This window comes from Callospermophilus lateralis, chromosome 11 (genome assembly GCF_048772815.1).
Source record: "Callospermophilus lateralis isolate mCalLat2 chromosome 11, mCalLat2.hap1, whole genome shotgun sequence".
NCBI lineage: Eukaryota > Metazoa > Chordata > Mammalia > Rodentia > Sciuridae > Callospermophilus > Callospermophilus lateralis.
In genome coordinates this window covers 62,680,817-62,707,458 of record NC_135315.1, presented here as the reverse complement: position 1 = coordinate 62,707,458, position 26,642 = coordinate 62,680,817, and the positions used below count along the sequence as shown (strand labels likewise).

Here is a 26,642-nt window from a genome sequence, read left to right as displayed (position 1 = left end):
CGCACACCAAGCCAGCAAATGGTGGTTGGATGGAACCCAGGGGTATCCTGAACTATATCCCCAGCCCTTTATATTTTTATTTTATTTTATTTTTTTCAATTTTTGGGGCAGGGTCTTGCTAAGTTGCCCGCCTACACTCAAATCCAGTCCTCCTACCTCAGCCTCCCAAGTCACCAGGATTATGGAGGTGAGTCCCTGCGCCCGGCCGCTGTGACCTTTTTCCCAGTGCCCAGGGCTGGTGAGGTGCCCAGGGGACGCAGACGGCTCTGGAGTAACCAGGGTCTCAGTGGATGGGGACAGAAGGACTCCCAGAGCTCAGGGGCCTGCAGGCCTCACCAGGAATTCCTGAGCCTGAACTTGGCCTGCCCCTGCCCCTGCTCCAAGATGGGGTGGTCATCCCCCCACCCTCTGCCCCTTGGAGTTGACATCCAGTGGGACAGGAAGACCAAAAGCAAGTAGTTAAATAAATGCACAAGTTGGGCGATTCGGGAGAGTGGGAAGCGCTGCGGGGGTGGGGCTCCCTCGTCAATGGAGGGCTTCCTGGAGGAGGTGGCTTTTTCGTGATTAGAGGATGGGGGGGGGGGGAAGGGTGGCCCAGACAGAGAGAACGGCGTGTGCAAAGGCCCAGTGTATCCGAGGAGCCAGAGTGGCTGGAGTCCACGTAGGAAGAGGTGGGAGATGAAACTGGGGAGGGGTCTCCTTCCCCTGGCACAGCATGGGCTGAGCTAAGGGGTTCACTTGGACCCCAGGGGATGTTTTCTACGCCCCGTAGCAGGGGAGCTGCCAGCATGGCTTTTCCCACGTGACCTGAGCAGGTGGCTTATACCCCCTCTAACTTCCAAGTTTTGTGGCCACACTGGAAGGCGATGCGCTCGCTCAGAGCCCGCCCAGCTGCGACCTTGCTTCCACCCAGACCCGGGCGACTTGGCGAGACCTCAGCAATTTAGCAAGACCCTTGTCTCAAAAATTAAAAAAAAAAAAAAGCAAAGGACTGGGGTTGTAGCTCAGTGGTTGAGACATACTGGGCTCCATCCCTGGTACCGAAAACCAAACAAGAAAAACGAGAAGGAACAACAGGTCCAAGTTGGGTTGTGCTGGCCGAGCGTGCTGGCCGTGCGGAGCCCGGGAGAGCGGCAGAGTCCCCCCAGGGGCTGCAGAGACTGTTGGGAGGGATCCTTGGGGATAGACCAGGCACCTACGGCCTCCCAGGCTGCGCAAAGCTTTGTGATCAAGGGCAGGGGCTGCCCTGGGTGTCACTTCCCAAGGAGCTGGAGGTCAAGAGCCCTGTGCATCTCACTCCCTTTCTTGCTTGTTCTATGAAATCTAATGATGGACTGCTGCTTGTACGCCCTGCCCTCTAGAAGCCACTGAGAGTAGCAGGAGAAGACTGGACAGGCAGGGAGAAGGGGTCATATGCTGGGTGCAGGTATAGAGGCCCAAGACACCACACACACACACTCAGGTGCAGCTCAGGAATAGGTATGAGATCTCAGCAACATAGAAGCCACCAGACCTACTGCCAGAATGTGTCTTTTTTTTTTTTTTTTTGCAAAGCAAGAGATGTTGTCAGGGACCAGGCACCCCGAAAAGTCTTAAAGGCCAGTTGTACGAGTCAGGATGGGCTGAGGTGTGCTGCATAACAAATATCCCCCAAACACCAGCACCTTCGCTCAGGGTTTATCCCTTACTTATGCTATGTGTCTGTTTGGGGACATGGAAGATTATTCACTGAAGTTACTCAGGAGCACAAGCATATGGAACAACAGCCATCTCAAGTGCCTGCCTGTCACAAAGAGCAACAGACAGACATACAGGTGCATAGACCTTCCCCCCTGAAGCAGAACATGTCACCTCCTCGAATTATATCCATCAAAGAGGGCCATATTCTAGATTCTTTGGGGAGTGGAAACAGGCATGCTGCTATTGGCTAAATAGAAGAGGAAAAACTTGATATTGACCATATGGGCCAAGAGAGGGTTCTATACTCTAAGCAAAGCAAGGAGGCTTGGAAGGGATCAGGTAGAGAATTCTGTGTTTGTGTTTGTCATTTTTTAGGGGATTGAACCCAGGGCTTGGTGCATGCTAAACTCTACTGCTGAGCTGCAGCCTCTGCCCATTTTGCTTTTTGACTTTTCATGGACTTGCATACAGAGAAGAGCATGAATCATAAGTGAATGGCCGGGGCTGGGGTTATGGCTCAGCGGTAGAGCGCTCGCCCCGCACGGGCGGGACCCTGGGTTTGATCCTCAGCACCACATGGAAATAAGTGAAATAAAGGTACTGGGTCCTACTACAACTAAAAAATAAATATATATATTTTTTTAAAGACCCGCTTTAAAAATATATTAAAAGAAAAAAAAAGAGAGAAGCCAAAAGAATTGGGTTCCTGTATTGTCCTTTATAAGTTGATTGTATTTCGGATATTTGTTTAGGAACAGAAAGCTAACACAGTTTTTTAAATATATGTGCTAAACATTACCCTCATATGAAGGGGACACACTGAAGACCCCCAGGGTAGAGCTGAACAAATAGAGCCGCCACACACCCTACATTCGCTATATTTTCTTACACACCCATTACCTAGATACGAATTTAATTCATAAATTAAGCCCAGAAAGAAACGAGCAGTACCTCAGCCTAAAACTGCAACCATGTTGCTCTAAATGAAAATCATTTTAAATTCCTGAATTAAATCTACTTCTGGAATTTTCCCTTTTGATACTTTTGGACTGGGGTCGGCCATGGGTAACTAAAATCGTGGAGAGAAGGGAAACCACGGAGGAGGGAGAACTTCGCTGCCACCAGGTGTGTTTATCCATTCTCCTTCTGAGGGACATTTATTGGGACGGGAGGTTACAGTCTGAGGATCTTATGAATAAACCTGCCACGGAAAGTTCTAGAACACGTTCTTTGGTGCCTGTGTGTGGCATTCCCATCCGATGCGTGCCTGGAAGTGGATCTTCAGCCTCAGGCTCCAGAAACATCCCCAGTGCGGTCTCATCCTCCACAGGACTCGGGAGATCACTGTGGAGTGTGCAGCCCCAAATGGTAGCACGTAGGCCTTCCTGGGTGACTCACACGGTGACATTCTAGCACATTCTAGCACACAGGCAAGAGGGACTATAAAATGCGAAGGCATACAGTTCGCATCCAAGAGCCAGTGTGAGGAATACCCTCCCGAGTCTGAATCTGGGAAGACGGAGGCCGTTCCGTGAGTCCCGTGGGGGACCTTGGGCCAGGGAGTCTGGTGACCCTGGACTGGGGGCTGGTCCCTGCTGAGCTCCTGGCTTCCAGGCACACAGGACAAAGGGTCTCGGTGCCCTTGGCTGCCAGGGATGGCGAGATTCTCCCTGTCCTACTCTTGGCATTTCTTAAAAGAGGAGCCAACCGAAGGTGTATCCCTTTGCCCAAAGTAAGGCCAGGAGAGCAGTGTGACTTTGGGCTGCCGCTGCTGGAGAACAGGACTGATTGGCAGCCACCTGGAATGAGCCAAAGAGTCCACGGTGGCTGTCCACTTGGGCTTGGTCACTGGAAAGGCCTGGCGGCTTCCAAGCCTGGTTTGGAGACAGTCCTGCCGCCTCTGCTCAACTGGACCTTCCACGTGAACTTGACGCTGGGACCACCAAGCTGCAGCTTGCAACTGAGGCCAGATCCGGGGCTTGGCCGAGACCCTCAGGCTCGGCTGGTAGGATGCATGCCACTGTCCCCCGAGCCCTTGAGGAGTGGGGCTGGGTTCTATCTTAAATGATGGAGGGCTGGTGATGGGGCTCAGTGGTAAGAGCGCTGGCTTGGCACGCGTCAGGGCCCTGGGTTGTATCCCCAGCACCACAAAAAAGGAGAAAACAAATAAATGGAGGCCCGGTTGTTATTTTGGCTGGCCTCCTCCAGCCTTGTGTCTGGGGTGACCCAGGCATGGGTGGTCCCTGAGTTAACCCCCACTGCCCCCGTTGCTGGAGAACTGGGCCAGGCTCTGACAGGCGGCGTCTGGGGAAGCCGGGGGAGATGCTGGAAGAAATGCATCTTGGTCGCAGACACATGCGGGGCTCTTTATGTAAATGGTTTCAGTGCCTAAGAGGAAGGAGAAAAATGAGGCTTTGATGCGAGCCGCCGCCTCTCAGCCGGGTGTGGTGTCACTCAGACGCGGCGTCCGGGGCCTGCTTCTATTAAGGAGCTGTCAGCTCTTCTCAGGCCAGAGACCCAGGGGGCTCTCTGGGTAGGAGGTGGCTTGGAGCTGTCTGCGGAATGCCAGGCGTCAGCATGGGGGGCGGCTGTGCTGGGGGCGGGGACCTCGGCCCAGCCCACCTCCAGAGTGGGCGGAGGGGACTGTTGATGGATCCCCTGGACACCACCGTGCCCTGTGCTAGGCCCAGGGACCAGGAAGTCGGATGAGCCCTTTGGGACTGGGATGTCCAGGGAAGGACAGAGGGAGGTGGAGACTACAGAGGGCCAGGGTACCGGACTGGGCAAGAGGTCAGTAGTACACACTGGGACAGGGCTTCCTCTCTGCCCGAGGGACCGGGAGGAAGGGAGAGCCCTGAGACCCCTGGCCCTACCCGCCAAGCCCTGTGTGGAGTCCTTCTGCAGCAGGGAGGGAACCCCAGGTCCCCCAGGCCCTAAAGAACCTTCTGGATCTGCAAATAAAAGAAGGGAAGGGAGTCGTGGGCCAGGGCAGGCTTCAAGCATGGTGTTCTGGCTCTTGGCGAATGTCTGATCCCCACGTGGTATCTATGGCAACTCTCTATTAACCAGAATTTGGTTTCTACCGACTCCTTGTCCACATTTCATTCTAGGAAACTCAAGAGCTGCTGACCTTTTTAAAAACCTGACTGGATGGCTGGGGTGGAGGTCAATGGTAGAGAGCTTGCCCAGCCTGTGCTCCACCCAGGGGGTCCAATCCCCAGCACAGACCCACCCGAGACACACTCACACACACCTCACTGCCTAAACACAGAGAAAAACATCCAAGAAAATAGAAATTATCTTTAGTCCCCCCGATGAGAAGACAAGACACTGAGTTTTTGAACGTTTCTACCCCGTTTAACAAAATTGTGATCGAGTGGAACGTCTGCTTTTGCATCTGGACTCTTTTTGTTGTTGTTGTTGTTGTTATGTATCCGATCGGGAGCATTTGCCCAGAAATGGAAAGGCTGCTGGGGGCTGGGATTTGGAGGGCCGGCTGTGCTGTGTGATCTTACAAGGGTCAGTAGCCCTTTCTGAGCCTCTGCAAGAGATGGAGGATGGTTTTCCCAGGTTCCCACCAGGGGTCTCACTGTTCCAATCTTTTGCTCTCAGGAAAATCTGTGGTTTTTGCAGCAGGGTACACAGGGGACCAACCCTCCCACTGTTGGTGTGGCTCCGTGTGGGTGCTCGGAACATGTTTGTGGCTGGTTGGTTGTGTCATCGATTGATTTGACAGATGCATAGTGCTTGGCACATAATCGGTGTTCAACAAAGAGGAACCACGGTTACTACTGGGATTACTGATACCTGGGTACCTGGTATTGTCTATCGGTCGTAGGTATGATGTGAGCATCACCTGTTGAATTTCCTGCAGCACTCCGCAGAATGTTCAGGACCTGGGGAACCCTGCCAGGGACCAGCAGGTGCTCCCGTGACCTCCTCTAGCCATGGTGGTCTTTATGGGCTGCAACTGGGGTAGCTGCCCAGGGCCCACATTCAGAGAAACCCTGTGCTTGTTGCAAACGCTACTGTCCCTGCCTCAGGGTTTTTAAGACTTTTTGAGTAAAGAGAAACATTTTGCAATGAAAGTTTGGTTCAGCAAATGATGAAGCTTCCCCACCCCCCCCCTTTTTTTTACCCCCAGTACTGAGGATTAAAGCCAGGGCATCACCCAGGCTAGGCAGGTAGGTCCCCTACCCCTGAGCTAAACCTCCAGGCCTTTTGATTTTTTTTTTTTTTAATTGTGAGATACAGTCAAACTGAGGCTGGCCTTCAACTTAGGATCCTCCTGCCTCAGCCTCCCTAGCTGCTGCAGTTACAGGCAGGCACCACGGTTACCAGCTCTCCCGATGGGATTGCTCACCCAGGTCCCCCAGGACAGCCTGGCCTGGCACACGCAGAGTCGCTCCAGGGCTATTTGTGGGGTGCAGGCAGAACTGGGTGAGTCCCTGTTCAGAACACGACCCTGCGGGAACCTGGTGTGCTAGAAGCAGACAGGGTCCTGCCGGTCCCAGGGGCTGCCAGGCAAAGGTGAGACTGTCGCGTTCAGGAAGTCCTCCGCTTGGAGTGCCAGCCAGAGTGGGCAGGGCAGAGCGCGCCCCGCTGTGCTGCGGCCAGACACGCTGGGAAGGCACAAGACGACTCAGGTTGGAACCGACTGAAGCCGAGCCAGAGAGAGCGAGCTCAGGCCTCTGAGTGCAAGGGAGAGGACATTCCCCCCTGGGGTGGGTGGCCCGAGCCGGCTCTAGAAGCTCCAGTGGGCCCCGGCGGGCAGAGGAGGCCGGCTTGGACACCCCGCATCCATCCATGAGCAGGAGAGAAGCAAGGACCAGGCCACCGAGTGTCCAGAGGGTCCAGGGGATGGTGCCAAGTTGGGAGAGATGAGACTTGGGGACTTGAGGAGCCCGAGTGGCATCCACAGAAGGGGGTGGCACTTAGGCCACATGTGCTGGGCCGGGGCAGGGAGAAGGCAGAGCCACCTCTGCGTGGACCCCCAGGTTAGCCATCAGCAAGGGGGCCAGTCCTCCCCCTCTGGGTCACCCCTCCCCCAAGGCAGGAAGTGCTGGGCCCCAGAGGAGAAGTGGACAGATAGGGCTGTCCCTCCCACCCAAAAAAAAGAGAGAGGGATAGATCAAGGCTGATCTATCAACATTCCATGTCAGCTTTTAGGGGACCAACTGTGGACACTCCACTCACCCCTGTCCCCAGCCTGTGTCCCCAAGATGATTGCCCCATGTTACCGGTGGGGCAGCCGAGGCTCTGAGAGGCACAGGGTGGGGGGCCAGCCTGGCAGGATCCTAACCAGGCTCATCGGGGGGGGGGGGCACGAGGGCTCCACAAGACGGGGCTTTCGGAACCCCAAGAGGGATCCACGCAGATTCACGGGAAAGGGCAGAATGACCGTTTGGATCTGCTGTTGGGAAGGTGGGTCGGGGGACCCAGGAGAGGAAAGGCTGGGGAGGCCGGAAATACAGAGGCTGTAGGTCTGGAGCTACAGAGAAGGGTCAAGCAGAGGGGAGAAGGGAGGTCTGGCCCTCTAGGTCACTCAGAAAGGCCACAGGAGGAGACGGAGGAAGAGGAGAGGAGGTGCCAGCCAGAGGGCTCTGCTGGTCCCTCCAGGACCCCAGGTGCGCCCTCTCCTGTGGGGACCCCGGGGGGACGAGACCTGTGACGGCAGACCGAGGGAGTTGGCGTCAGGTGGGCCTGGGACCAGAAGTCCCTACCCACAGGGGCCATCCTGAGCCGAGGTCTCTGGACAAGGTCCTGGTCCACCTGCCCGGAGGGGACATGCACTATCTCCTAAAGGGCGGTGGGGCAGCTGGGCCTCAAGGACAAAGGCGGGCGGGGGCAGGGGAAGGAGCCTGTGGCTGGGAGCTTAATGGCCCCGAAAAAAAAACATAAAGCTGGAGAATTATGGGCAGACATAAACAGAGCTGTCAGGCATTAGCTGCAGGCAGACGGCTCAGCCGGGGAAGAGCTGCCGGCGCTGAGCTGGGATCCTTGCGTGTGCATAAAAAAGACAGAAGTTATAAAAGAAGAGAGATTAAGAAAGCTGCTGCCTCCACGCTTGGGCTCCCTGGCCAATTCCTTTCTCACGCCCTGGCTGGCCGAGTCCCGGCGCACCCCCACCCCCACCCGCCCCACCGGCCACACACTGACCCCAGAGGCCCGGCCTCGAGGCCTGGCTGGAGCAGAGGCCAGGCCCCGCCAGTAGCAAGAGGGGCCGGTGGGGTGGTGGGGGACTGGCAGAGAGGGGCGGGAGGTGAGGCGGGATGGAGGATGGAGGCGGCGCCAGGCCAGACGATTCATGGGCGGTCACACACCCTGCCATCTCCATTTCGCAGTGGCCGCTGATGTCATTAGCCAAGCACTAATGGGCTTAAATTTCACCTTAAACCATCCCACTGTCCTCGGCAGATGACAAACACCCCGCGCTCCGCTCCCGGGAGCGGCTGAGCTGCCAGGCAGGCTGGGAGCCGGGGGGCGGCTGCACCTCTCCTGTCCTTTGCCCCGCCCCCCGCCACCACCAAGGAGACTCCCAAGGACCCTGAGGCTCGGGGACACTCCAGAGCTTGTGGGGACGTCCTAGGGGGCATCTGGGGGATGGCGTGGATGGTGTGGCATGAGAGACAGAGTCCCGGGCTCTGGTGCCTCCATGCTGTTTGGCCTGGACAGGGCTGGGCCCCCTAAGTCTCCCAGCCTGGTAGCATGAAGGGGACGGCAACAGGGACCCATGGGGTGCAAGGAACCACATGCCATGTTCTGACAAACCTTGGGGAAATCATGTCTTGCCTAGGCTAACAAAAACAGCAGCGTCCCTGCAGAGGGCTGGAATTCCATTCATCCACCCACCCACCCATCCATGCATCCACTCAGGGGTTCCACAGACACGTGGCCCACGGCTCCCTGGCTCGTGCACGTGGACCAAAAGCTTGATTTGCTGTTCTTTTGAGCCCGATGAGAGACAAGGAGCCAGTAACCTCTCAGCAGAGTTTGGGAGACAAGATCTCCAAGCACTGAGGGTAACCCAGGGGCCCCAGAGATGTTTTTTGTGGGCCTGGGGCCCATCTGGTCCGTGATGAGGGCGGGTGCCTAAAAGCAGGGCGCGGGATAAAGACAGAGCGGAGGCCAGGGAAGGAGGAAACTCAGCTGGGCTGCCCCTGGGTTTCCCTGAGCATGTTTGCACACGTCCACGGCCACCACCCGCCGCCGCCTTTGTTTCCTCGTGAGGGGCAGGTGCCCAAGGAGCCGGCTGGGGTTGATCTGCCATCAAAGCCAGCCTGTAGGGGGCTGGCACACAGAGCCATCCCTTTCCCATGGGAACCTCGCTCCCTTCCAAGTCCCCAGTGCCCGCCTTTCATCACCGCGCCGGGAGCGGGTGTTCCCACTGACACCCTGAGAGCGATGCCAAGGAGGTCCCAGCCAGAAGGAGGCCACAGCCGCGCAGGCCTCGGATGTCACATTCTCTGGGTCCCCACCACCCCCCTGCAATAGGCCGGAGATGGAGGGGGTGTCCTCTCAGTACCCATGCTGTGTGGCCCCCTTGCCCTCTCTGGGCCTCAGACATGCAACCCGTCTCCTAAGGGTGTGGAGCTTGCCGGGCTCCCCACAGACTGCTAAGCTAGACTTGGGTGGGCGTGGCAGTGGACGTGCAGGTGGGAGGATGGATGGGGCGTGGGCTGCGGGGACCCTGGAGGTGCGGAGCCGTGGGGTTCTGGGCCTCAGGCATTCTCCACGCTCAGTGGGCCTCAGTGCCCTGCCTGGACACTGGTTGGTCCTTCAGCTACCGTGGCTGATGCGGAGGCTCCAGGGGAGCAGGAGTGGAGGCAGAGAGACCCACCAGGCCGCTGGCCCCGAGTTCCACAGCCCAGGGATGCAGCGAGTTTAGCTCTTTGCACCCAAGATCCGTTCTGAGTAGCAGAGATGGGCCAAGTTCAAGTCCAAATACGGCTTCTCACCAGCAAATCCCTTTTGCCGCCCCGGGGCCTGGCGTGCGCTGTCTGTGCCATGGGGACGGGGGGGAAGCCACTTCTCCTGAGGGTACAGAGGATACCCCAGAGAGGGCTTAAAGTCCCCCCACCTGAGCCAGGTGGTACACAGCCAGGTTCAGCAATGGCGAGGTGCTGGAGCAACTCAGGGAGACCCTGTCGCTAAATAAAATACAAAATAGGGCTGGGGATGGGTCTCGGGGGGTCGAGTGCCCCTGAGGTCAATCCCCAGTACCAAAAAAAAAAAAAAAAAAAAATCCTACCACCCACCTAAAGAGAGGTGCTTCTGCCCCCAGCTCCTGCCACTGGGGACAGACCCCACTGGGGCCACACTGGGCCTTTCTCCCATGGCCAAAGCTACTTTTGGAAACTGAATTTGAATCCTGCAAACCTGAGGCCCGAACGGACAGCCACCAATTATAATAATTATATGACGCCTCTCTGTCTTTACCTGACAGGGTGCTTCTGCCACTTAGAGGCTGTGTGATTTTTCAACAAGGATCTTAACTAGTCTTCAAGGATCTTAAGTATCTAAGACTAGCATCTTAACTAGTCTCAGTGCCTGTGCTGCTTCGTTTGTCAGGTGGTTTATAATGTACAGACTGCTTCCTGGGATAGGGCCTAGCACCTGAAGGCCTGGGTGAGAACTGGCTGTGAACCCGGTGAGGACAGGGCCTTTCTGTGTCCGTGTTTTCATTGCTTAGCCCTGTCATAGGCTCTCTGGTGGGTTAAGGAAACAGAGGCCCAGAGAAGTGGAGTGACTCACCTGAGGTCACACAGCAAGCCAGCACCAGGGCCTTGGGTACTTGATGTTCTTTCCAAAGACTCAGGAGACTCCACTCTGGAAAAAGCCAGGGCGGAACAGAGAGAGCTTTCTGAATGCTGCTTCCACGGTCCCTGGGGCCGCAGGGGCTTCCAGCCAGTCAGCCAAGTCGGTTCCACCCAAAGTGCCAGCCAGGGAACACAGACGGCTGGACCCTGCTCGGGCCATCGCCCGCCAGACCTCCGTGCCAGGGCGGTATGTCCGCCCACCCAGGCAGTGACCAGCTGCTCCTTGGACCCCTGGGGACCAAGCAGGGATTTTCCTGACCTTTCCCACATTGTTAAAAAAAAAAAACTATGTAGCAATATTTACCTTTTTAAAAGGATGGCTAACTCCTTGGCACCACCCACTCTGCCCAAGATTGCTCTAACAACTTTGCATATATTATCTCGGCTCATCCCCACGGCACCTTTGAGGGGACAGGACACCCGCCTAAGGTCCCAGGGCTCTGTAGTGTCCATGCTGTGTCCAAGTGGCAATTTGGACCTGGTCGGGAACCTCCTTGTCTTGGGGCTCACAAAAACCTAGAATGACTTCTGGGCTTTTACACTCTATAACATGTGTCGCTTTGTTCAGATGATGGAAGGAAAGATATTGCTGGTGGAAATAGAGAGGAAGAGCCAGGCGGGTGGTGCATACCTGCGATTCCAGCAACTTGGGAGGCTGAGGCAGGAGGATCACAAGTTGGAGGCCAGCCTCAGCCACTGAGGGAGAACCTGTCTCAAAATTAAAAAAAAAATAAAATAAAAATAAAAGGGGCTGGGGATATAGCTCAATAATGGAGCATCTCTGGGTTCAATCTCCAGTACCACCAAAAGGAAAAGAGAGTAAGGTAATATGTAAAACTAAGTTCCTTTGAGCGTTGGCCCCACACCCATCCACCAGGTTAGTTTCTTGCTGCTGTTCCCTAAGACTGTGCTGTCCTTGTTACAAATTGGGAGGATAATCCTTATCGTGCCCACCGTGGGACACACAGGAGCTGACTTGTGTTGGCCACCGGGCCTCATCCCATTCTGCTGAGGAGGAGTCCGAGGCTGGCCCACTAGCCTGCCACCAGCCCACAGGGCAATGCACAGGCTGCACCTGACTGACAGGAGGCTTACTCTTCAACCTCATGTAGCCCAAAGGATGAATTTTCATTTTTTTTTAATACTTAAGATTGAACCCAGTGGGTGCTGTACCATTGAGCTACATACCCAATACTTTTAATTCTTTTTTTTTTTTTTTTTTTGGAGACAGTATCTAAATTGCAGAGACTGACCTCAAACTTGCAATCCTCCTGCCCCAGACTCCCAAGTAGCTGGGATTACAGGTGTGCACCACCAGACCCAGCCAAAGGGTGGATATTTGTTCTTGGATCAGTTTTTAAATCTCTTAGCAGGTATTACACGTTCACGGTACAAGGAAATTTAATAACCAAATATATCGTCTTTTTTTTTTTTTTCTTTTGGTACCGAGGATTGAACCCAGGGGCGCTCAACCACTGGGCCATATCCCCCAGCCCTTTGTTGTATTTTATTTAGAGACAGAGTCTCGCTGGGTTGCTAAGGGCCTCGCTAAATTGCTGAGGCTGGTTTTGAACTTGCAATCCTCCTGCCTCGGCCTCCCAAGTGCTGGGATTACGGGCATGCACCGCGGCTCCTGGTCCACACTGCCTTTTTTTAGACACGCTGTGCACACTTTTTCTCCCCACTTCTGGGGATGGAGCAAGGACCTTGAACTTGCTAGGCAAATGCTTCACCACTGAGCTACACCCCAAACCCTTCCTCCCTCTCTTTAAACACCCCCATATGGAATTTCCCAGATGTATTTCCCCCATCTCCCCCCCCAACCCCCAGATGGACATTTAGGGGATCTCCAGTCTCTTGCTGCTGCAGATGATGCTGCGGCCATCGGCCTTGGGCAGACGCATTTGGGCCGGGGTCAGACGGCATGTGGAGTTTTTATTTGGGCCATATTGCCGGAAAGCTCTCCAAAGTGGCTAAGTTAACCTCTCCCCTCCTCCACTAGACCAGGGCACCCTTTCCCCATGCCCTCCCCAACTAGGCCAATACAGTGCACTGTGTCTGCGCCTGCTGAATGCCAAGGAAACCAAATGGGTCATTTATTTCCCCTTATGAAATATCCAAGGGCTACTCGACCTAGGGGTTGGCCAAACAGGCCAGGTTGCAAAAGAGCCCCAAGTTCAGCTTCCACCTGTGTCGGACTCCAGGAAAGTAATGCTACCCAACTCATTCTCATTCTCCATGCTGCGGAACCAGCCAAGGATTCTCCTACGGGTTTCCAGAACAAGGCCGGTTCTGGGGTCAGGCCAAGTTAGCTCTGTACAGGAAGAGACCTTCCCCTCACCCCACTGGTTTCTTGCAAGGAAGAGAAGAACAGCAGAGCTAAATGCTTAGGATGCTCCTCAGCCCAGGAAGGCACCACAGGAGAAAAACCCGGCTCTGAGACAAAGCCTGGTCCTGAGGTTCCTGAGGACCGTCTTCTGACAGAACAGACCCCCATATCCCCTCCACGAGCCCAGCTGCCAGGACGCAGCCGAGCCCAGGGTCCCCTAGGACTGAGCTCTGACTTTGCCAGGTGCATCTCCCACAGGCCAGCTGCACGGGCCTGGAACTTGTAAGAACCTCAAGCCCTCCCTCACCACGCCTCAGATGTACGTTAGTGTTTGAGGGACACAGGGAAGACACCTGTCTACCCTGGGGGGACAGGCCGCTACTCTGTTGGACAGACCTCACATGCAAGTTTGATGCTGGGAGGATTTTGCAACGAAGGAAGCACAGAGCAGTTAAGTCAGTTGCCCAAGGTCACCCCGCAGAGAGATGTGCAGGACTAGGATTTGAAGCTAGAGCTGTCCAGCCTCAGGGCCTAGTCAGTGTGGACAGGGGGACATGATGACGTCCCTCACCCTCAAAGTTAACCCTCTTTCCCCCTTGTGAGCTCTCAGAATGAGCTGGCCTGGCCCTTGTAAATGAGACCGCTCTCTAGAGCACCCCACTCCCTGGAGAAGAGGCTTGGTATTCTCCATGCTGCTGAACCAGCCAAGGATTCTCCTGCGAGTTTCCAGAACAAGGCAGTTCTGGGGTCAGGCCAAGTTAGCTATATACAGCTGGAAGAGGCCCTCCCCCCCCCGCCGCCACCCCGCCACCCCAGATGCTGACTGACTGGAAGCCAGGGGGAGGGAGTTCTAGAAGGGTCTGGTGCAGTTGGAGGTAAAGCCAGGGAATGAAGGAACCAGTACACAGAATAGGAGTAGAAAATATTGCATTCACCCTGAGAGGGAAATGAGAGCGTGGTTCAGGACAGCCAGACGCCGGATCCCACGGTTACCCTCGCCTCATTTTTACTCTTAAACACCTCCACGTTTCATGGCTGTTTGGAGACAGGGAAATCAGCCAGGTGTCCACTCAGACAGCAGCTGAAAACCAAAGACAAATATTTTCCGTCCCGAGGAAAGCTTCTCAGGCAGTTAAGTCAATTGCCCAAGGAGCAGTGGCGGCTGGTGGCTCACTGTCCCCAAAAGCTGGGGCTTCTGGGCCACCAGGCTACGTGCCTGGCGAGGGCTGGCCAGGATCCACAGGGTCGGGAGTGGTGGTGGTAGGGGGGGGGGTGGAGATTTGGAGCTGCAGCCAAAGCATGCCAGAAATGGGAGATTTCCCTTTCTGGTGATGAGGGCCACCAAGGGGACACTGTGGGGCCCAGCCGTCATCTAAAGATGGAGAACCCTTTAATATAAAAATTGGAGCTATTAGTCTGTTGTTGAGCAGAGAGAAGGATATAACTGCCCAAAGCCACCAGTCCTTAAATGAATTTGTAATTTATTCATCACATTAGCTGGGCGTGCTTGAAAAGTAGTGGTATGTGGCTGCGTAAGATTTATATTTGGTCCTAGGGATGAATAAATGAGACCCACGTGGACTGCAGCCTCCTGTTGAGAACCTGCAGCCCCCAGAGCCAAAACCCTTCTTGGGAACACCTCATAGGGAGTTTGGCAAAGTGTGTGTGGGGGGGCGCGTCCATGGTGATTGGTCATGGGACTTCTTTTTCCAATCCCCACTAACACACTAATTCTGCCCATTTTTTTTTTCCTCTCCAGAAAATCAGTTTTCTGAAATTTCCAAAGGTGGAAACATGTCTGGGTCTATAACTTGTGCCCTCAGCATTTATATGCATTAAAGGCCCCCAGATTGGGGACCCCAGGTTAGGTCCCCAGAGGCTGCAGCTTGGAATGACCCCTTTTCTTCTGGAGCCCAGTTTCCACATCTGTGAGACGAGAGGTGTGACATCACCTCCTTGAAGGGCAGTTTGTGGCCTGGAAGTAAAAGTCTCCCAAGGCAACTTGGACATAGGAGGGGCCAGACAGCATCAAGCCTTTGGGCTGCTGTTACACATGAATCCAGTAATGAAGGAAATCAAGAACTTTCCAGATCTCAGGGAGGCCCTGAGCCCAGTGTCTGGCTGGCTGGGGTGAGGAGCCCCTTGAGAACCCCCACTCAGCCATTGGCAGACCCTGCCAGTGCTTAGGAGCCCTGTCCCCCGCTCTTTCTTCCCTCTGGGACTTGCGTCACTCCACTCAGGCTGGGCCCTTGGAGCTGAAGCCACTAGTCCAAGGGTGTCACCAGGACAGCTGCTGTCCTGCATCTGTATTCCACATGCATCCTCACCCCTCCACCCCAGATGCTCCCAGCCCACCACCAGGCTTCTGACCTCTCTGCCTGAGCCCTCCCCAACCCCAAACCCCAGCCCTCAAGGCCCCAGCCCAGCTAAGCCTCAGAGAGAGATCCATCTCAAGTTCCCAAATAGGCTGTGTTCTTTCCTGCCACTAAGCCAGCAGCTCCTGGCAGCTGGAATACCCTCCTTTCTTCTCCTCGGCCCACCACTTCCTCCACTTTCCCTCCTCTGCTGCAGCGTGGTTACCCCACCTCCTTCAGGGAGGGAGGAGCTCCCGGGGCCCCAAGCCCGTGGGTCTTCCGGATTGGGCACGGAGCAGTCTGGAAAATGTCAAAAGCGACTGAGGGATCCAGTCAAAGCCCCAGGGGGGGTTTCTGGACTCAGCCACTCCTCTGCTGCCCACCTCCTTTGGAGGGAAAGGCTGGGGTTTGGGTGGGTGGCCTTCTGGAGAGCAGGGTAATGGGAGAGGACGTGAACTTCCTGTGGCCTGGTTCCCCCGAGGAAGGGGGTGGGGTCTGAGCTGGGGGGCCTGGGGTGCAGGGCCTGCTTGCCAGGGAGGTGGTGGTGGTGGTGGTGGGGTCTCACGGAGGGCGAGACTGAGCAGAGTGACAGAAAGAAAGTAAACTACCTTGGATGAGGCCCTTCTGTGCGCCTGGGCACCTTCCCAGCCCCCTGGCACCTTCCCGGCCCCCTTGGCACGGACATGTCGCCCTGGTGGGCTCTGCCTGGAAGTTGTTGGTATGGCAAGCCCGCTGCTGTTTAAATGATTTGTCTGTGTGTGTTTGGAGTGGCTCAGGGAGGGGGGGTTAGAGATGGGGGGACGGCAGCGCCCCACTTGGCGCCGCCGCTGCCCGAGAGTCCGCGCGTTGGGAGCTCCAGCTTCTACAGGACCGAAGAAGGGTGGGCGTTGGGGAGAGAAGGCCGAGAACCGAAGGGGGGCCCCCGGCTCCCCGGGCCGGCCGCCCCCTGTTAGCGGGAGGGAGAGCAGGAGCCGCCTCTCGCAGCCACTCTGCGCGCAGGGTGGGAGGGAGAGAGGGAGGCGAGGGGACGAGAGCGCCGGGCTCCCCGCCCCCATCCCACCCGGTTCCAATATTTCGCTGAAAGGCACGCGGCTCCTAATCGGTCCTTTCCAGGCTGAGATTTAGCCGCGCGATGCCCGCGCACGGGCGGGGGCCGCGGGCCGGGGGAGGCGCTCAGAGTCCGGAGCCGCCGAGCGAGGTGAGGAGCCCGCGTCCTCGGCTGGTGGAGCGGGCGGGCGGGCGCGCAAACCCGAGAGGCAGATATAGAAAGGGGGGCAGGTTAAAAATAACCCTCTCCGGCTGGGAAGCTCGCGCGCGCTCTCTCGCCTCGTTCGGTGCCAGAGGACTCCAGGGGAGGTGGCGTTGGGGAGGGCAGAGCGGGATTCCCCCTCCTCCGCTGCCGGGCGGGGTGCCCGCCTGCGCGCCGCGGCTGCACGTGTGCGGGGCCGCGCGCCCCGGCCCCCCTCAGCACCGGGCCGGTGGGCGCCCCCTCCCCAGGACCGGGCGCATCTGGCAGCGGCCCCCGCCCGCAGCCTTGCGTGGCTGGAGGGAAGCGCTCCATTATTCATTATTTACGAGCGTTAATAGGTTTGAGGCAAGGCGGGTGGAGGCTGGAGGCTAGGCGCAGAGGGGGCCCGGGCATTAGGGGAAGGGGTGGGGAGCGAGGGGGAAGGGCAGGGGCGGGGACGGGCTGCGGTGCCTGTCTGGAGGGAAAGGTCTCCACCTTGGGGCCCCCGGCAGTCGGGGCGCACCTCTCCGCTGGATGCCGGGTCCGAGCGAGGTGCGGGGACGGAAGCTCGGGCCTTTGATTTTTGCCCCTCGGCCTCTGTCCTTCGCGTCCTCGCCCTTCCCGAGGCGTGGGGAGGGGGCTGTGGGCTGCACGCCCCGCCCTGCGCGCCCCTCGCCGCCGCCGCCGCCGCGTCCCCGACGCAGCCCCGGCCTCATTTATCATCATCTTTGGTCAAGTGGAGTGTGCAAGGAACAGCTGCTTCACTCGGCTGACTTCCGAGGGAGGCTACAGCGGGAATCAGGGAGATGAATGATGGGGTCTGGGGGGGGTGCGCACAGCCCCCCGGGGTCTCCGCGCAGGCGGGAGGCAGGCGGCGATCGTCCGGGGCCTCTTGCACCTCGTGGCGAGTACAGCGCCCCCTTCCTCTCCCGATGTTTCCAGTTACCTTGGATCAGGGACGGGGGGCGCCCCAGGAGGGGACTGGGCGCGTGGTGGTGGTGGTGGTGGGGAGGGGGGGGCGCCCTTCGCTGGCGGAGGACGGACGGGCGGGCGCACTGCTGGCGGAGCCCGAGGTCGCCGTGACCTTGCTGGGGTCAGCGGGTTGGGCTGCGGAGGAGGCGGCGCGGTGTCTTTGGTGGCGCTTTCCGGATTGGCGCAGAGGCCGGGGGAAACAAGGCGAGGGCGGGCGGGCGGGGGTGTGAGGGTGGTGGTGGTGGGGGGGAACACAAATAGAAGGTGAAATTTTACCTGCCCCGGAGGGAGTCCTGCGGATTTTCTCCCGGCAGCGGCAGGCGCTCTGCCTTTGTCTTACACAGCTGAAACATCTGTTGCAGAGGGGCGGTGGGGTTGCAAACGGCCCCCACACACCCCGCGCCGCTCCCAGCCCCCCGCTTGGCCTTAGCAGGCTCCGCATTAACCCTGCCAGCGCTGGGCGCACGCCCCGGCCGCCCCTGCCGCAGTCCGCGTCTCCGGTGGGGTGCTGCTGGACCCCAGTCCAGGAATGGGCCCTATGGTGGTGGTGGTGGTGGTGGTGGTGGGGCGCCCGGTAGCCCTCCCTTTTCCTTGCAAGGGTGTCATGGCACCGATCGAGGGGGCGGTGGAGGAAAGGGTTAATGGCTTAGTCGCAGACCCTAATTGTCAGAGCCGGGCCCCGCTTCGTTTCAATTACCCTAAGTAGAGACTGAATGCGCAATTAACGAAGTCAGCTTGCCAACTGGAAAGCTGTCCCCGCTTTCACATTGAGCAGAATACTCCACCAGCTGACTTGGACTGAGCTATTTCCTCTCTCTCTCTCTCCCTTTTCTCCCTCCCTCTCTCTCTCTCTCTCTCTCTCTCTCTCTCTCCTTCTCCTCCCCCCACCCCTTTCCAATCCCCTCCCTCTTTTTTCTCTCTCCTTAATAATAAAATTATACCAAGCAGTTCGCGGTGTGGCAGGCGGCCAGAAAAGCGTTTCTTTAAACGCCGCCGTCTCACAATTAGGCAGCAAGAGGATTTGACACGCCGTGGCGGCCTGACAGGCGGCTTCCTCCCCTGGGGGTTGGGAGGAGGGAGGGGGCACCAATTCCCCGGCTCCCCCAGGTGGAACCGGGGCTGGGAGGGCTGGCACGCTGCTCCTGCTGCTGCTGCTGCTGCTGCTGCTGCTGCTGCTGCGCCTCCCTGGCTGTCAGGATGCTGCAGCGAGGGGGTGTCGGAGGCAGGGAATGGAGGGGTAGTTCCACCCAAGCTGGGGGAAAACAGCACATTCCGTGACTGCTGTGGGAAACAAACAGGCGGGCGTTTAGGAGGAAGGCCCTGTTCTGTCTTCTGGGTTTGACTGACAGGCCAGCTACAGAGGAATTCAGCCCTGCTGGGCCTCCTGGACAAGACGCTGACCCTCTCTGGGCATCCATTAATCCCTCTGTGAAAAAATGAGGGGAAGACTTGAAGATGGTGCTCTGCAGAAAGTGGCTTCTAAGGGCTCCCTGCTCTTCTCTGCTGGTCTTGGTGGCTGAGAGGAATAAGGACCGCAGTGCATCTGAAACAAGCCCGGCACCTCTCTGTGACCTGGGCGGCAGGCCAGGGTGCCCCAAAGGCTCACAGGAGAGGGACAGCCAGGGAACTGCGCCCAGGCAGCAGGTGACTGACTGGGCAGGATTGCCAGGGATTGGTGCCCTAAAGATAGAGGACAGTGACAAGTGGCCGCAGTAGCAGGACCACCTGAGCTCGGGGGTGGAGGGTAGAGAATTTGGCAGAGGTGGGAGGTAACTGCGGTGACCCACTTGCTCTTTGCCACCTCCCAGCCATTTCGGGCTGTGGCTTCACCCCTCTTTTGAGTGGGTAAGTCCTCTGGCCTCTCCACAGTCCCCTGGGTGTCACTCCATCTGGAAGCTGTGGACCATGTGTCCACCTCAGGAGAGCATGGGCATGCTGCATCTTCCTGTGCGTCCTCAGCGCCCAAGCTGGGTCCCCGTCCAGACTCCACAAGCCAATGAGTCCAGGCGCTCGAGGGCTGTCGGGGAGAGAAGGCGCGGACACTTCCCCTTTCCTTCCTGGCTGGCTGGCTGTTGCATGTGTCCTGGCCTCCAGTCCCCTCATCAGACCTCTTTCTGGACCTCCTCCTGTGGCTGTGGTGAGGTGGCACAGAGGCGGACAGGTCCCCGTGCATCCTAACAATATTTGATAGGCAGTAACTCTGGGGACCAGTTTCTGGGCTTAGAACTTAGGATGGAACAGAAAGCCCCTACCCTCATCAGTCGACATTCCAGTGAGGGAGGTGCGTGGGAAACAGCTCATTGTAGCATTAATTATGTAATTACCGCTGTGATGAGTGTCACCGAGGAGCTTGGGGGGGGGGACCCAGGAGAGTGGGGGGCGGGGCCTCTCCCGTGTCTGGCACAGAATGCTATAAAGGTCATTACCATCTCTGCCTCCGCACCCCACCTCTGCACCTCCTCTCCAAGGCTGCCCAGCTCTGCCCTCCTCATGTGCAGGGCACTCGCCTTGCTCCAATCCAGTGCTTAACTGGGTCCTCCTGGACCCCCCAGGGCCAGGTGACATTCTGGGTGCAGCGCCTGCTCTCATCCCTTTCCGTTGAGCATCCGCTCGGTGCTCACACCCCCAGCGCAACAAGGCCTCTGCCTTCGCTAGTGCTCAGGCCTGCAGCCCTCCATCTGCACTCGACACCTGGGAGCTTGTGATCAGGTACAGCCCGCAGCCAAGTTCCCTTGAACTCTGGAGTATTTATTATTTAAAAAAAAAAAAAAGCAGGTGTGATGGCCTTGGCACAAACCTGTAATCCCAGCGATGGGGGAGGCTGAGGCAGAAGGATCGCAAGTTCCAGTCTAACCTGGACAACTTAGGGAGGCCCTGTTTCAAAACGAATGGGGATGTAGGTTTGTGGTAGAGTGTCCCAGAGTGTCCCCTGGGCTCAGTCCCCAGTACCACAAAAGAAATAAAAATAAATAAACTTTTTACATTTTTAAAATGAAAGACATCCCTTTTTATAAATTCCTGATTTCTGGCTTAAAGGAAAAAAACAGGCCTTCTGGCACCTGAGTTCCATTCCACAGAAGAAGCAATCGGCTGGGTTGATGGGGGCTTCTTCCCCAACACACACACACACACACACACCTGATTTGGCACCATGATCTCCAGCTCCCTGTGCCCACATCACTTAGGTGCACCCCCGTCTCCAGAGTTGTTTTATCCCTCCACCCTGTTGCTTGCTCGGGATATTTTTTTTTTTTTTTTTTACAGGGTTAATGTGACATTTGGAGCATGAATCATTCAATAAATATTGTTCTGGGCATTGGGGATATAACTGAACAAAATAGGTGAAAAATCCAACTTTCCTACTAAACAGGAGAGACCAGTAATAAAGCAAGTTAAAGTTTATTATAAGGAGGTAGTAAATACTTTGGAGGAAAAAAAAAATGGGGAAGGGGTATCATTTCAAGGAAGGCCACTGGAGACAGTGACAGATGCGCAGACTTAGAGCAGGGTTAGGGAGCTGCGTAGTTGTCTGGGAAAGGGATTCCCAGCAGAGAGAATAGCCCGTGCAAAGGCCCTGCGGCCCAGGAAGGGAAAAGGCTTGCCAAAGTCTTGAAAAGTCAATCAGCATTCACAGGAGCCCACTGGCTCGGCTCCTCTGTACTTCCACTCCCCCAGGAAAAGTAAGTCACGGTCCCTCTGGGTACATGGGCAGGGAGGACAAGCCTGAGGGTGAGTGAGGCCAGGATCTTTGGTCGTTTGCCTCAACCTCAAAGCTGCCAGCTGCACCCCCCCTATCTGTTGTGTGGCACTGCCAGGGTTTGGGGTACAGAGAAGAATGGTGCAGACTGGGCGCCCCCTCTGGGTCCCCTGAGGCCCCACTCTGGACCTGTTCTTTGAACTTGCCGGTTCTGGGACCCTGGTTATGTTGGTGGCACCAGCCTGGCTGGGGGTGGGGAGGACAGAGGTTGTGCTCCCCCCTGGAGTGGGTGGGGCATTCGCATCCAAGCAGTCGGCTCCCTCTCCACGCTCCCCCTTTTCTTCATTTTGGCAGAGACGTGATGCTTTTTTGTTCCGTGGTGAATAAAGTGATCTAAAAAAATAAAATAAAAAAAAAGAAAATTATTGTCCACAAGAGACTGATAAGTACAGAGCCCATGATAGGTGAGCGCTCCCCCTGCCAGCCTCTCCCGGGAGGGCCCTTGAGTGCCAGCAGCTGGGGCAGATCCCTTCCTGCTGCCCCTCACCTCCTGGACGGCGGGGGGGCGGGGGGGTCCTTGTGCCCCATGGCCCGGGACTCCCGTCTGTCACTGGCTGCAATCTGGGGAAAGGCATCATGGCGCACGGGGGCTTGCCTGGCCTCCACGTCCTCCTGGGTTAGACTCCTGGTGGACAGCCCAGGCAGATGTCTTGGTAGGTCTCAGCCGCTGCTGAGCTGGGTCCTTAGAGGGACCGTGTTGGTGGGCTGTAGAAATGGGGGCAGGGGGCGTCCCAGACACCTGGAGAGGCCAGAAGTCTTCCCCTTGGAAAAAATTTCTCCAAAGATCTCTGAGCCCTCCAATTCGCCAGGGGTCCCTCAGCTCCGCTCAGGAGCCCAGCTGCCACCGTGAGCTCTGGAGAGGGCCGTCTTCTCGTCCCTGTGTCGCTTGCCTCTTGCTGCTCCAGGACCCCCAGGTCTGCAGACAGAGGCATGCTAGGGCCCTGTGGGGTTTTCCCATGAGCCAGGGGACCGTGAATGAAGGAGGGGGGTCATGCCCAAGGGTTGCCCACCGAGGGCAGTCTGGAGGGGTCATGCTTTGGGGAGGGGGCTATCTTGTCCCCCCGTGGTTTATGTTCCAGGAGGGTCCCCCCTTGCCCAGCCGCCCTCACCTGTCCCAGAGGCCTCTGGGGGCACCCACTGTCGGCTCTTGAGTGAAGCCAGGCCCTTGGGACTCGGCATAGACCCCTTCCCCAGGACAGCAGCCAATCTGGCTAATGATTTATCACGTCCATCCAGGTGTCCACAACAGATGGGGAGACCCCAGGGGCTTCCACCCGCCCCACCCCTCCCTGGACACCCCCTCAGTCCCTCCCTGGCCTCCTGAAGCCCCAGAGATTCCCCTCTCTCCTTGGATTCTCAGGCCCTTGAGTGGGTTGGGATTTAAATGTTTTTTTCCCTGCAGCTGCAAGTCAGAAAACCAGGTCAGAAAATGACCATGGGTAGGCTGGGCGGGGGGTGGACCGTGGGTAAGCTGGGGGGGGTGTGGAGCCAGCGTCTCAGAGCCGCTGCTGGGAGGAGTAGGCCTCCTTTCTCTCAGGCAAGACTTCCTTCTGTCCCCTCCCGATCAGGCTCCTCCTGTGCCACAGCTGTGCCCATTTCCCGGACAGGGATCCAACCCCGGAGTCTACAGAGGCTATGGACCCAGTGACCCCCTTAGTACAGCTGCCCAGAGGACAGTGGTTGCTATGGTGCAGCAGGTGGTCAGTGGCCATGACTGCCCAGTAGTGGACCTTCCTCTGGCTGCCGGAAGATGAGGGCCAGGTAGGCTGAGGTGTGTCCCCCCCAACACTTCACCCAGCTCCATAACGGGAATTCTTGGTGTGGGGTCCAGGCGAGGAGCCTGGTCACTACTGCTGCATCACTGGGGTCAGGTCCTAAGCAGGTCACTTGCCCCTCTGTTTTTCTGTAAAAGAGAGAGCAACCAAAGCATGGGGGAGGGAACCCGCTGAGGTCCCCTCTGAGGGGAGGGCATGTCCCTGGCTTCCCCTGCTGCCAGGGCCTTTGAGGAACTGCTGGTCTCACCCTGGAAGGAGTCTGAGGTGAGAGTCTCATCCCTCCAGACACTATTTCATGGTTGCCTAGATGGCTTTCTCGAAGGGTGAGATCTGCTGCTGGGCAGGAGGGAAGTCCTGGGACACTGCGTTCGAGGGCTGGAGCCCCGGGCGCAGTTTTGGGCCGTGGGGTCTTGTGCTTCCGCCCCATCAAGCCCAGCAGGCCCCGCTTCCGAGGCGGTTGTAAGGATGAGGTGCTCAGGAGTCTCGCCGTGAGAGGTATTCGGGACTTGCTCTCCGCCTGTCTTCCAAGCTCAGCAAGAACTGGAGAAGACGGGAAGGCAGTGACTGAACTGTGTCTACCACCAGAGATGTGAAAAGTTGTGCTCTCTGGGTGTGTGTGTGTGTGTGTGTGTGTGTGTGTGTGACCCTTTCTCCCTCCTGCCCAAGCCACGGTCTGTCCCCCTGGTGTCCTTTCCTAGTGCTCTTGAAAAGTAATCATAATCACAATAATTATTAACAACAGAGCCCAGGGCAGGCCCCAGGTAGCTCTTAAAGAGGCAGTGCCCCCATTTTCTCCTGACATAGGCCGCCAGGACCTCTGTGGGCTCTGAGAGGCAGACGGGAGGCCAGGAGGCCTTTGTTCCTGCCTCCCTCCCTCGGATCCGGGGCTGGAGGGAGGTGTTGGGCGAGCATTTGGGTTGCATCCTCCATCAGGCAGTGGGCCTCTCCTATTTTAATTGAACTGTCTCTTCTTAGAGATAGATGTTTCTCCACAATCCAGCTGCTCGGGTGCATTGGGAAACCCGCCTGTAATCCAGCTTGGCTAAATTAAAAGACGCAGCAGCTGGACTGATTAAATGGGGAGGGGTAGCTGTGGACAGAGAAGGTTGGGGAGGGGACACGGCTAATGGCACGACCCACCCCCACCCCCAGCCCTTTTTAAATAATGTCTCTGGTAATACGTTTTTGGAGAATGTGAAAGGGAGAGGAAAAAAAAATAAAAAATAAAGCCGTAGAAATGTTAATGATATCCACAGGACAACTCAGCAGGAAATGAGAGTGATCTGGGACTAATAAAAGCCGAAATGTAATTTGTGCAGATATACGAGGGAGGTGCAGCCTTCAAATCGGTCCTGGGTTTGTGCATTCTGGGCTCATAAACATGCGCCCGCGGAGGGCAGGGAGCCCGCATGCCCTTGGCCTCCGGGCTGGCCTTCCTCAGAAGGGACCTGCAGCCAGACCCTGAGCAGAGCCGGCCACCTGCAGCCCTAGGGCCTGGACAGTGCAGGAAGGTGCCCGCTGACCTCCCCCTCCCCTTCCACCCTGGGCAGCCCTGTGGCAGTGTGGCTACGCCCTTCTCTGCAGAGATCCGGGCAGGAGGCACAGGACTGCCCACCTGGCTGGGAGCCACCAAGCCAGAACCAAGAGCCTCCTCCAGCTCCTCTGGGTTGGCACGTCCTGGAGTGTTTTATCCAAGCCGCCAAGGCTGGGCCTGAAGTGGGTCAGCAGGGCGGGCACACAGCTCCTTGCTCCATACCTGTGGTGACTCCAGGGAGCGGTGGCGGGGGGCGGGGAGTAGAGGGCAGGGGGGCTTTGGTAGGGAGGGACTCTCTTGGGAACGCTGGCCCCCCTGTGTGCAGCTGGGACTGGCAGTCTGACTCAGGCGGGGTAGGACAGATCCTCATGGGTCCCCAGCATGGCTGGGTCACGGTTGAGTACAGCTAGCCACTTAGGAGGTGCTTTGGGCCAAGCCCCTGGGAGAGATGAAACTGTGCCAGTAGGCTCCTGGGGGGCTGTCAGGTGGCCTTCTCAGCTGGTCGGAGGTCCTCCTCTGTCCCCTTTCTTGGGTCAGTCCCCAGATCCCATACAAGAAGGATTGGGACTGGACCTCCCTTTTGGAAAAGCGCCACCCCGCCCCTGCATCTCTCTACCTCTTTCCTCTCACCCTGTCGCTCGCCCTTCTCACATCTGTTTATTCCGTGTCCCTCTTGCCCGGCCACCTCTTTCCTTATTCCTTTCTTTTTTTAAAAAAAAAAAATTTTTTTTAGTTGTCAATGGATTTTTTACTCTACTTTTTATGTGGTGCTGAGGATCGGACCCAGGGCCTCACGCATGCCAGGCAAGCGCTCTACCCCTGAGCCACAACCCCTGCCCTCTGTCCTTATTCCTTTCTGATCCCTCAAAACACTCTGGAATCTTTGGAGCCCAAGGCAGGCCATCCCCTCTTTTTTAGTGTTTAGTGGGAAGGAAAACTGGAAAGTCCCCTGTCCCCTTCCTGGGGGCCTGGGCCACCCAGGCCAGGCAGAGGCCACTCTGGGCCTGCATCCATCATTGAGCCGGGTAAATCCCACACCCTTGGGATCAGGGCCTGAGGCTAGCGTTTCTCCTTTCCATCCCCGCCCCCCTTTGAGGGCCTTCTGGGGCCACCAGACTTGCCCGGCAACTGCAAGGAACCTTTAGCCCTAGACGCCCACGTCTAGCCCGTATTGTGAATCCTGGCTGCTCTGCCCTCAAAGGTTCTTTGAGGATCATTTTCTAACCCAGGATCCTGCTCTAGGGTAGGTTAGACCCCTGCCTGGGCCCCAGCCCCTAAAATCATAACCAGATGGGCTGCTCCCCCGTGCCACCTGACCTGGGGAGGCCGGGAGGGGGCCCTGCCATTGAAGGACCAGGTCCCATCACCCCCGTGACAAGGGGCTCAGCTCAGCTTCCCTGTCCCCCATCAGCATGCGCTCTCTTACCCTGGATCACGTAATCTGTTTATGCACCTATAATATCCCAAACAGGAGGCAGGTGCCGCTGTCTTACGTTCCTAGGAGTCAGAGGAGGGGACGTTTTACATCTACAGTGGCTCCGCAGCCCCCCCCCCCCAGTCTGCTAGAGGGAACAGACAGATTCCAGATGGCATGGCAGTGATAGGGGAGGTGTGTGTGTGAGTGTGTGTGTGTGTGTGTGTGTGTGTGTGTGTGAGCCCGCGCGTGTGCGCCTTTGGCAAGCGGCCTCTCCCTGGCGGGGTAGGACAGATCCTCATGGGTCCCCAGCATGGCTGGGTCACGCTTGAGTACAGCCACCTAGGGACTAAGATTACAGGATCCAGAGGGCCCCAGGGGATGTGAGGAGCCGGAATTGCTCTGCTAAATGATTTTGAGCTGTCTTGGAAGAGCTGGGAGTGGTGGTGGGTGGGGGCGGAGGGGAGGAGCCAGCCCGGGGGAGGGTGGAGTAGCCGCTCCCCTGCCGGGTGACTTGGCTCCTGCAGCCCGTTTTGCACCCTGCGCCCGTGGTGGCCCGTCTGTGACGAGGAAGGCTGCTGGCCCTGTGGAAGTGGGGATTATGGAGCGCACCTCCTGGATGCAGAAGTTGTCAATATGTGCACAGCTGGTGGGGAGACTCCGGCCGGGCAGGGCTGCAGGGTGAGGGTGGGTGGGGGGAGGTGGCTGAGGGGGACAAGGGACAAAGCACGTGGTGCCCCATCTGAATCGCTCTCCCTCTTGCCCCCCACCCCTCCCCTC

At 57.3% G+C, this 26,642-nt stretch overlaps 1 protein-coding gene across 6 annotated transcripts in view; it reads left to right on the top strand.

Annotated features, from left to right (window-relative positions):
• Rai1 (retinoic acid induced 1) overlaps nt 1-26,642 on the top strand; it is a 121,126-nt gene that overhangs the window by 78,872 nt on the left and 15,612 nt on the right. For 2 of the 6 annotated variants that reach the window (XM_076871042.1, XM_076871043.1), the window contains exon 3: nt 22,708-22,900. The exons of 1 other annotated variant lie outside the window; for it this stretch is intronic. In XM_076871042.1, the coding sequence (XP_076727157.1) occupies nt 22,890-22,900 (11 nt within the window). In that variant the 5' untranslated portion in view covers nt 22,708-22,889. Of the gene's footprint in view, nt 1-16,600; nt 16,661-22,665; nt 22,901-26,365; nt 26,512-26,642 lie in introns of those variants that run through there. 3 more of the 6 variants (XM_076871046.1, XM_076871044.1, XM_076871047.1) reach the window with 3 other exon arrangements.